The sequence below is a fragment of the Rhododendron vialii genome, chromosome 6a (assembly GCF_030253575.1).
Source record: "Rhododendron vialii isolate Sample 1 chromosome 6a, ASM3025357v1".
Taxonomy (NCBI): Eukaryota; Viridiplantae; Streptophyta; class Magnoliopsida; order Ericales; family Ericaceae; genus Rhododendron; species Rhododendron vialii.
The window spans coordinates 36,911,180-36,923,210 of record NC_080562.1 but is presented as its reverse complement, the minus strand read 5'-3'; the positions used below and the strand labels follow the sequence as shown (position 1 = coordinate 36,923,210).

The 12,031-nt window shown below is 35.7% G+C and overlaps 1 protein-coding gene and 1 long non-coding RNA gene across 2 annotated transcripts; one reads left to right on the top strand and one right to left on the bottom strand.

Moving 5' to 3' along the window:
• The first annotated feature begins 3,487 nt into the window (after positions 1–3,487).
• Positions 3,488–8,918, top strand: LOC131331456 (uncharacterized). The gene is made up of 2 exons (XM_058365404.1): positions 3,488–3,585; positions 7,933–8,918. The coding sequence occupies exon 2, from the start codon at positions 7,976–7,978 to the stop codon at positions 8,699–8,701; it is 726 nt and encodes a 241-aa protein (XP_058221387.1). The 5' UTR covers positions 3,488–3,585; positions 7,933–7,975; the 3' UTR covers positions 8,702–8,918.
• LOC131331458 (uncharacterized) lies at positions 4,067–6,688 on the bottom strand. The gene is made up of 2 exons (XR_009201393.1): positions 5,770–6,688; positions 4,067–5,194 (listed from the first exon to the last, which is right to left on the bottom strand). It is a non-coding gene; the product is annotated as an uncharacterized LOC131331458 (long non-coding RNA).
• Positions 8,919–12,031: the final 3,113 nt, after the last annotated feature.

The following is a 12,031-nucleotide window of genomic DNA, read 5'->3' as shown; positions in this document are numbered from 1 at the left end:
ATAATAATAATAATACACAGAGAGCGGAAACAAGACAACAATAGAAGCATCACGATTGACGGCGAACATCCACACTAAGTCAGTACCTAAGTTGCAGACAATCATATGCCAACACCAAAAATCAATCCACGGACAATCTTATTTTCTCACTACTTTTAACTTCAGAAAAGGGTAGAATCCATTGAGGAGGAACGACAGAGCTCTCAATTTTTTAAGGGATTATTGTTAAGTGTTTTGGTTTTATCTTTGTTTTCTTTTAAATTAAATGATTCTATGTATCTGGAGATTCGGAGGGTTGTCCAATCCATATAAAATGCAAAAGGAGCAATTTAGGAGTTTTGTCATGGTTTTTTTTTTTTTTTTTTTTTTTTTTTTGAGACATATCAGATATTCAGAACAACTTCTTTACGGAAGCACAATCGCGCGAGTCTAGAGTATTTTTGGACGGTCCGGATTGAAAATCAATTTTCACAGGTCAAAATTGAAAAGCAATCTTAAACATTAATTGCGCGAATGGACAGGCGAAATTGCGCGGAACCATGAAGATCTTATTCACGGCTTTCCCAACTTACCATGCAAACTTTCTATTAATACTGAAAACAGTAGCAAAAGATAGCATTACAAATCTTGTACGTATTTGTTAGCATTAATAATTGCACGAGATTGATTTTAGATGAATGATTTTAGAGGAATGATAGGTACAGGGAAAAAAAAACCCCCCGGGAATTACTTTGAACAAAGTATTTATGACAGGTAATAAACCATCGATTGAATGATGATACAACTGAAATGAGATTACTAGAAGCCGAAACAAACCACAAAAACCAAACACCAAATTAACGAACACCCGAAACCAAAAGAAATCGCAGCATCAGAGTGCTAATTCAAAGCATCCAGAGCTCCCCATCAACAAGCATCATCAACACCAGCCAAACAAAAAGACCAGCAAAAGCCAGCCAAGCACAATTAGGGCTATAGACGAGTCAAATCGAGCCGAATATTAGAATGTTCAGATTCGTTTATTAAGTTTTTAGCGAACTCGAACTCGAGCCGAATTCAATGAAAATTATGATGAGCTGAACTCGACCCGAGCTTGCTTAGGTTTGGGTCGAACTCGAACTTGTTCACGAGTCTTAACAACCCAATAATATTATATATTTATGTTCTCATATAGATCTAAAGTTGCAAATAAATTTTTTAATATGTACATAAATACGTTCATATACATATAAAATGATAAAAATATATACATAAGTAAATTTTTAGTAGTTATAAACGTTTAGACTTGTACAAGTTTTAAAATTTTCACTATATAACTATATAAAATTCCCATGATATACATATACTCTAGGTTCGCGAGCCTAATCGAGCCGAATTTTGCTACGTTTATGTTCGGCTCATTTATGAAACAAACCTAAAATTGAGGTTCAGGTTCAGTCCATTTATTAGATGAATCGAACTCGAATGAACCTTTACCGAATAGAGCCTAGAACAGTTCACGAATGACTTAGTTCATTAACAGCCCTAAGCACAATCAATCCAGCAGCAATATATCTCAGCAGATTCAATCCGAAAAACCTGAGCTCAAATACATTAGCCAACCGCAGGATAAGTTAAAAGAAATTTTTTTATTAAAATTTGAACGGTCCAAATTTTTTTGAACACGTGAGATTCATCCATATAAATCTATTTTCATGAAAACCTCCGACATGATTCTCAATATAGACCAAAGCTGACTTCACCCGCACATACAAAACCCCAACCACTCCCAGCTAGCGTTTGGAACAGACTCCAAACTTGTCAACGCTTGACAAGTGGCACGAGAATGCCGAAAATGATTCCGATCACACCATAACGGAGCCTGGGGTTTTCTACACCATATTTCTCAGCTCGGTGTAAATTGTTTGACTTCTCGGTACATCTCAAAAGAATGGAACAGATAATATGGGAGAAATTAATTTCAATTTTATTTTCAAAACAGTACACAATTTCATGATTCACCAATAAGATCATATAGAATAGTGTTAGCCAATACGATTAACTAGTCAATTGAGCTAGCTAGCTAGCTAGCCAATCGAATTCTTCCCAAGAACTACTAGTAAGTTTTCCATAGACTTTCCCATATAAAGATGCCAATTCCAAATTTCACTAGAATTAATCTTGAATTTCATTTCTCACAGTAAGGCCGCGGGACCACACGGAAAAAGGTGGGACCGTGCCCCACTATTAACACCCTCACGCTACCCCCCCTAGCCTCAAAGTTCTACTACGCAAAACACAGCAGCATCTTTTTCCCCCTCTCTCTCTCTCTCTCTCTCTCTCTCTCTAGATCTTCCGTTTGAGCATCTTCCCACCCCCCCCCAAAGATCTTCGGTTTGACACTACAAGAAAAATGAAAATTGGTGACGAAAAAGTGGCGACGAAATTTAATTTCGTCACTAAATGAGTATATTTTGCGACAAAAAAATAAATTCGTCACTGTTTTAACAACTTCCGTGACAAAATAATTTCATCACTAATTATACTTGTTTAGCGACGAAAAAAATATTTTCGTCACCAAAGAGTACCCATTTGGTGACGAAATACATTTTTCGTCATCGAAAGCTTAGAAAAGGTGACAAAATTATTTTTCATCACCAAAGATAATCATTTGGTGACAAAATATATATTTTGTCGCCAAATGAGACCAATTTAGTAACGAAATAATTTTTTCGTCACCAAATGCTTAACTTGGGTGACGAAAAATAATTTCGTCACCATTTTAACGTTTTCAGTGACGAAAAATATATTTCGTCGTTAAATGTGTACCTTTCGTGACGAAACTTATGAATTGCGCTTCGTCACTAAACATATTTCGGACATAACTCTTTACTAAAAACTCCGATTGAGATAATTCAAATTGGGTTTGAACAATAACTCAATTGCCTACAACTTTCATGTTTATCAAAATTGCTAGTTTTAATGTTTAAAGGTTCAAAATTACATTCGAAACATATTTTTATGTTAAACATATGTGTTATATATTAGATATTTCAAATATTTACTGAAAAATGTGAGTGGTGCAGTTGGTCGCGGCTTATGCGAAAAACTCAAGAGACTCGGGTTCAAAACCCGATAGGAGCAAGAAACAAGTATTTTTTTCCCATATGAAAACGTCTTTTGCAACGAAAAATTTCGTTACCGATTTCTTATATTGGTGACGAAAATTTTCGTCACCGATGTGACCCATAGGTGACGAATTTTTTTGTCGTCAAATAGCACAATAAGCGAGAAAAAAAATTTCGTCACCAATTATTCACTTTTTGGTAACGAAATATTTCGTCATCAAAAGGCACTATAGGTGACGAAAAATAGATTTCGTCACCAGGTAGGAATCCTCGACAACCTTTAGTCGACAAATCTTTTTTCGTCACCTATATTATTTGTGACGAAAAACATGCAATTTATGACAATTTTCATTCGTCGTCCAATGTAATTTTTCTTGTAGTGCATGATGTTCTCTTTCTAGAAAGCAAATACTCCAGAAAGCCGAAGCTAAGCAGAAACCATTTCTAAACCCTGGAATTCACTCTTTCACTTAATCAGGTCTCTCTCTCTCTCTCTCTCTCTCTCTCTCTCTGGAGTTTGCATATTAGTTTTCAATTGCTTGTATGGTATGATATACATATAGGTGGAGTATATATGTATGTGCGTTTCTTGATGTTTAAAGTGATACTTATGCAGGGCGGCCCTAGACTAAAACCCGTGGTTTGGCCGTTTTAAGCCTCCAAAAATTAATCCAAAATTCGGCCTCAATTTCCAGACAAGAACTTTATATGTATATATATACACACATAGGATCAAGTCAAGACTCCTGAGATAAGCTTAGGTCCGGACTTTTGATCCTAGTTGTTGGATTGTGTTTTCAATAGTTCGGATCTGCGGAAGGTTTATTAGCAGTCATAATTAACTTTTTTCCAAAAAAATTTCATTAGAATTTGAATCATTGAAAACATGATCCAACAATTGGGTGATTGTCCGGACCTAAGCTAGCTATATATATAAGTTGTTCCTGATGTTGCAAGTTAGGAGTGGCAGCACTGCTGGTTCGATAATTGTTATTAAAGCAGCACTTCCTGGGTTCTACTCTCAAAAGGCCTTCTTTTCGCAAACTAATTATTTTTTATTATTTTCTCTAGTTAGATCTAGGTAGATTTATTTATTTTGAACTATTTATTTATTTATTTTAGAACTAGGTAGATAATGACAATTCTTCCATCACTTGTATTCTAAATTAATTATGCTTAAGTGACTGTAGATTTACTTAAAGCACACGATAAATGTTTTCATAAGGTTTTTTTTTTTTACTTCAGTTATTTCAATTTTATTTTTAACTTCTAATATCAAATTCGCAAATAAAATACTTTTTACTATAAATAAATTAAAATAATTAATTTTCACTCAAAAAACTCTGATGAAAAAAAGATTTAGGCTCCGTTTGTTTGGGCGTAAAATATTTTCCGGTAAAATATTTTATCGATTTTTCGGTGTTTGGTTGTATAAAAAATGAGAAAAATATTTTACATGTAAAACATTTTTCATTAATTGGATGAAAATGACTTATTCTTAAATTTTTCGTAAGTCATTTTCCGAAATGAATTTGCTACCTTATACTGCAATCTTTACTGCTTAATTTCCTCGATTGTCAATCCTGATCCATGTTCAATTTCAATATTCGCAAACCTCTCCACCGTTTAAGCCTCCTGTCACGACCCCGTGACCGGCCAACAAGGCCTTCTTACATAACCAAATGGGCTCAAGAAAAAGTGCTCTAAATAAAAAAAAAAATGAACATTTGAGGAAGCGATTAAGAAAACTTTACTTAAATTTATGGAGTCTATTAATAAAAGTAACCATAAACAAGTTTAAGCAAAATGAACACAACCCATTTGGTCTAGAGCATGCATACATTGATAACTTTCATGATATCATAATTACATTAGTATGAACATCCATAACATTTCCCTAAAATACATATATAGCTTACGTACATCACTTTGTAAAAATATATACCTCCTTGATCATAAGGGAAACAAGTACAAAACACGCCTAAAAATACAAGTATTCTTTCTACTTCCTTTCTATATGCAAAGCGATTCCATGAAGCCCAAACTTGCACAAAACATTGTACCTATAAGCCATCATACTTTATCCCCTGAAATTGGTAATTAAACCGTCAGCTGAAAGCTTAGTGAGTAAAGCTCACACTCTAATTTGGGTTTTGAATATTCAACACACTAGTTACGAACATTTAAAAGAAATCCAAAAGATATTTTACATGAAAGCATAAAGTACTTAAACACATTTACATAGCTAATACCGCCAAGTTTACTACATACATATACATACATGACACATATCGAGATCCCGGTTTATTATTGGTACCCATCGACAATAGCACATACCTGGATATTATGAAACCCTCAAGGAAGACACATACCTGGATATTATAGAACCCTCTAGGGAGGCACATAATGCTAATTATTATGGAACCCACTAGTGGACACATACGATATAAAACAAGGGCATGGCGTACATACTTCATATACTAAGACTTATAACATACATGGACTTGTAACATCTTAAAAAGCACATTGAAAACCATTCCACATTATAACATAACACTTAAATCACGTAGACATATTACTTCATGGCATAGGAAAAACAAACCAAACTTCATAGAAAAAGAAGTTTATAAAATTTCTCATTTCAAAGTATGAGGCTACTCACTTTCCTTTGCATTTCAAGTAAACATCAACTTGTGTACCTTATATACTTTTCTTGTTCACCAAATCCTATATATTATATATGAACACACATCATTTACATAAAGAACTCATAAAATAATACACATGCATGATCCCAAAAAAAAAAAAATGACAAGTTAACCATGACTCGTTCCAACTATTCTTGAGAATAAACAACAATGAACTAGGTCTAGAAAATTTTAAAACATAAAGAGGACTCATATGCACATGGTATCAAAATTTCTTGAGAATTTACGTGACCAAGAACTTCCCTTACAAATTAGAAGAACAAGGAACAAAATTGCATATTTCAGGATTATTACTCATAGAACACAGCTTAGTGTATGAATTGTTTAAAATTATTTTCTTTGAATTCTACTCCGATTTTTGGACACAATCTACTAGACACATATGGGTACCTCACATAAAAGTTACAGAAAATAAAAAGATGAGAAACTAGATCAAACACACCAAAAATCGAAGGCCAAAACAGAGATTCTGTAGCAGTAATAAACAGAGTGCAGTCTAGTGCGAGATTTTTCCTGACTTCGTTTTAAGGAGTCTTAATTCCAAATTTTTACACAACGTTGTAGACCCATAGAGGAACATCCTATAAAAATTTCATAAAATTTGAAGATGATTTACTATGTCTAAAAATTCGTGGCTTAGGGTACAAATCCAATAAATTTCTGGACAAATTTCACTTCAAACTCACTACAAAAAAACTTATCTCTTTTAGGTTTAAACCATAGATTGAGAGAGCTTCAAACACTTGGGTGAGAGATAGGTTTGAGATTGAATCTTGCTACAAGAACTTGATTGAACCCTAGAAGCAAAACCCTAAAAGTAGATGATGAATGAGACTTCTTGATTTTTTTTTTTCTTGAGAAGAGAGAGAGAGAGAGAGAGAGAGAGAGAGAGAGAACATTGGAAGAATGAGAGGGTGGGGGCCGATATTTTTTCTTCCTTCTAAGTCTGGATTTGTCCAGAAGAGGTGTGGTCTAATTATCAAATGAATCATCACATAATTTTATCTTCAAATAAGGACCCAATAATATTTTCACATTGACCCATAACCTTGTTTTATGACTCTTTATGTTTTGTCTTAGGAAATTTGACTCATAACATATAAATCATATACATGGCATATAATTCAAACATAATTTGTGTGTGTCGCATAGCACATAAAGAACACGTAAGCACTTAAAACCACATAATTTAACATTTATAATTAACTTATGCTTAAACAAGCATAATTAGCATACTTAAATACATTGGGTGTTAAACCCCCTCTCTCTATATATTATTTTGTCGATTTCTGAAAATATTTTTCAAGTGCCAACTAAACACCAGAAAATAAAAGTTTAAACTTTGTTTTCTGAAAAAACATTTTACATCGAAACAAACGGAGCGTTAATGTAAACAATTCTCTCATTGCTAAAAATAGCATTCCTATTGTTAAAGTTAATAACATGATTAATTAAAAAAAATGCAGTGTATGAGTTATATTTCGTTATGTTTGATTTTTTGTTTTTTTTGACCCCTTATCAACTTGCGGGCTGAGATGCAGATGATTATCGCGGGACAAGGTACCCACATTGTTGGGATATTGTCTTTGCGTTGTGATATTTTCTCTTGATTTTTTATCTGTACTATCTTTTTCTCTTCTATTTATAAAATTCTTCTTTGCTGTCAAAAAAAAAATTTGTTTGATTTTTTTTCTATTGGTATAAAATATTTTAAAATTTTATTTTAGTTAAATTACGAAACTACCATGTTTAATATTTTTACCTTATATTAAACGCCTATTTTTTTTTTATTAGAAAACCTAAGGCCTCAATTTTGAAAGTCACTTTAAGTCTCTAAATTTTTTGGGCCAACCCTGTACTTATGTTCTAACCAACTATGATTAGTTTAGTTGGTCACTCAAACGGTCCACTTGGCATTTTTTTTATAAATAAGAGGGCAAATATATGTGAGGGCGGATATAACACCACCTCTTCCCATTCGGATTATATCTCCAAGTGACATACAACATATCCGCTTCTTGTATCTCGTCCACAAAGGGACCTCTTTAGAGTGTGGGTTTGGGGTTCCTACTATTTGTCCCAATGTTGCTTTTATCCATTTTTGTGAAAAATCATAGGGCGGGACACGGATCATCAAAGCTCCTGAAAGTGATTCCAATCATGCGGAAAGCAGAAGAAGGATTGGGCGCCAGCAACGGAGCTGAGGGTCATCCAGGCGATATATTGCTCGCGGTTGACGCGCTGTTGGCGTCTTCATCTGCGCCTCGCGATCAAGACTCTGCGTACGCGTTGCCCTCTGCATCCGATGAGCTGTCCGCCGGTGGGACGGTGTCTCACCCACAACCAATCACTGCCACAAACGTTAGTCGTCGTGCAGCTCCTGCTGCTCCAAGTACTAGTCTCCTTCCTACGAGATCAGGTGAAGCCTTGAGCATCGAGATACCAAGCGAGGGGCCGCGAGACCGCAACGATGACAACCAGGGTCCCTTCAAATTGGCGAAAACATTTCTGGGCCTCACTTTCCAAGCTGCCTTGGGCTTAATGATTTACCGCGTAACTCCACAGCAGGGTGATTCGTCTACTAATCTGTCCCCGCAGGGTGATTCGTCTGCTAATCGGTCATCGTTGTCGGCTATTCAGTTAAACACGGTTGGGGCGACCACCCTTTTCAGCTTCGCGTCTACCATGTCGGGGATGATGCTGAAGAATCATAACCGGAAGGCGGCGAACTTTTGCAGCTACGCCGGCGTTTTCTTGGGCGCGCTGGGTTTTTTTCTCATGGTCAGCATATTCGCCGAAGAGAGCTTGGATTGGTTGGTGTGGGCGGTCGGCGGCTTTCTGTTGCTGGTCTTTGCTTATACCATTCGCCGAGAGATGGGGATATAATCTCACGTTTCAATTGTTTTTTTTTTTTTTGATCCGCCACGTTTCAATTGTTTGATCCAGGTAAACAATGATGATTATACAAAAATGCTATTTGCACAACCATTGTGTTGGTTGTGTGCGTAATTTTGACCTTCCAGATGTATTTGGATGGTCAAGATTTTAAATAAACTCTTCCAAGAAAAAGTCTAACTTTTATGGAAAAAAGTTTGAGTGAATTCTGACTATTTATTACAGTAATGGATGGCTAGAAATTAGTTGTGTGTTGTGTTCTACACAACCGTTGTTTGTGTAGCACTTTTGATGATTATAAGAGCATCTCCGATTCTTACCTATTTTATTATTTATATTCAAAATTTGAAGATAAAGTTTAAAAATTCATCTCTAATGTTATACCTATTCGCCTACCTATTTTGAGTTCGACCAATTTTATCACCTAAATTTGAGAAAACTCAAATCCATACCCATTTTTTTCAAAGCATATTTTCACTCTCATTAATTACAAGTTTGTCACTCATTAATTATAAATGTTTCATTCAATAATAGATTTGGGTACAAATATGGGTTTAACGTCGGATATGTCTTACCCAAATTAAACTTTTGACTCAAATTTCTATCCAAATTTGGTGAAAAAAATGGTAAGAATTGGAGATGCTCTAATACTATACACATACTCTTTGCCATTCAAAAAAAGAAAACTCTTTGCTGTTCAAAAAAAAAAATACTACTACTACTATATATATATATAGACACACACACACACACATGTACTCATCAATTATACAATATTTCTTTTATTCTGTATAGGTTTGGTCAAAATAATGGATTGTTGACTAAAAGAAAGACTTTGACCAACCACTTACAAAGTGACACATGGAGGTGACAAAAGAACGGAATACACGTAGTCGATGCTATGATAAGAACCTCAACGCCAGATGGCGCGAGGAGGGTCCCATGCGCAGACATAGCGCGTGGGGGTGGACCTCAAAGAAACCAAGTAAACGATTAAGAGGGTTAAAAGGGGAAAAAGATAGTGAGAGTCATTGCGTAGAGGAGATAGGTCCGCGCAGGCCCCAGGAAGCCAAAGAGCACGAAAGGGACTAAGATACCTAAAGATCGATAATAGAGCGCACCCAGGTCAAAGGCAGGACCAAAGGGTTTAGCGAAGATGCGATCGTTGCGGGTCGCGACCCTGCTTTAATGGGAATTGAGGAAAATCTAGTGGCTCGGTGGCTAAGGAAAGGGGGTCCGTCGCGGGGTGGCGCGCGGGGGCGCGAGCATGATGACGTCACCCTCGCAACCTCGGGAACAGAAAGGACACGTCTCAAGGTTAGATTGGGCTGCCCTGGGAACCAGCTTAGGCCCAGAGGCCTATAAATAAGGGTCCGACATTCCTTTTTTTGATATATATATATATACGCACGGACGGAGACAAAAAGAGGTTTTAGAGGGTATTGGACAAAAGAAGGAGAACATTCTTCTCAGACTAATATCATCCAATCCATCTAGGAAAACCCATATGCGACATACTGCTTTTGTCCTTTCTGTTCCCGTGCCCTTGTCCTTCACGTCACTAGACTATTCTTCTTTCCCCATTCTGTTAACCACTAACCAATTATACCTTTCCAGCTCACGTAAGATCTACACATCAGCTATCTAGCGCAAAAACACGAACCTCGGGAATGACTTCGGTGTCCCCGGTCATTTTGGGGACACCGTAACTTTTGGCATAACAAAATATTATGAGTATAACCAAAATTTATTACAAACATAACAGAACCATAGCAAGGCATAACCAAAATCATAGCAAGGCATAACTTATTTGTTATGCCTTGGTTGGGTTTAGTTACGCCTTGGTTGGTTTTATGGATATTCCTTGGTTATGCCTTGTTTGGGTTCTGTTATGCTTGTAATTGATTTTAGTTATACTCCTAATGGTAAACTTATGCCAAAAATTATGGTGTCCCCAAAATGACCAGGGACACCATAGCATCATCCCATTCTGTATACTTACATTTATAAAGAGAGATAAAGAGGGAGTGGGGAAGAGGAAATGGTAGCGGCACCGGAAAAAGAAGAAAAAAAAATAGAAGGCTAAAGTCCTCGGGCCTAATCTTTCTTCTGTTTTATTTGTAATACAGTATCTCAATATAGTAATGCTTATGAAATGATGAAATGTCAATGCTAATTTAGTTGTCTCGAACTTACGAATTAACTTATTTTTCGGTGACCATGTTTGAGTATCACATTTTGAATACCACATGATGTGTCACTATTGATCATATAATGTGCCATATTTGTCATGAGGTAAAACTCATTCTACAAATGCAGAGGTGACACCTCACATAGTACCTGAAATGTGGTCCTCAAACATGATATTGCTCAAACGAATTTTGGATAAATTACGGGTCAGTTTAGGTAATTGGCCTAAATTCCGAATAACTTCAGCCAATTTAAAAATGCACCATCAAGGAGAGGCCCACACTTTTCTACCTAGACTTGCAAGTAAATAAAAATGGGTCATACTCTTTAATAAAAAAATATTAAGGGACAGTTTTTGGACTGATCCGTAATTTATCCATGAATTTTTCGTTGCTGGAAGATGTTGTAGTACACAAGTTTCTATCTAGGAACAATAATATCATCTCCAGACTCCAATCCATACAATGGACTAGACAGTCTAGTTTCGACCCTTTTTGGGTTCTTCCTAGACCTATTCTAATGATCCAAAACGTTCATAGTTTAGAGCTCTTCGAAAATATTATCCATTTGAAAATCGCCATGATCGGATACTGCCATCTATACCAGTTGACATGAACAATTGGGTTCCGAAACCATATGAACCGGTATTCTATCATTGCTAATTTTAGCTCTAAAATATGAACAATTTGTATTATAAATAATAAAAAAAACCCGAAGGAAATAAAAACAGAACCGAAGAAGATCCTGATCCTTCTATCCGAAGTTAGTATGAAACAAAAAAGCCAGTGGGATCCAGTGCCCCCACTTGTCCTCAACCTACTCCGCCACAGATTCGTAAAAAAGGTAGGACTCTTAAATCCTAATCAAATTGAAGGGCTTTCATTATATGCTTTTGATTGATGTGTGGATATATAGTATCATAGTATGAGAAAATTAGAACTTTTTATCCTGATAGGAACTTTTTATTTTGAAGGAGTATGAAACATGGACAAAAAAATTAACTTTGGGCTTGATTGAAAAGAATAACATTGGGTAAGAAAAATTCAAATAACATTCTAAAGTATTGGTTTTTGTCTTTAGTAATTTCGTTCTCCAAATTAAATTCATACATTTTTTTTTCCTATCATCTGT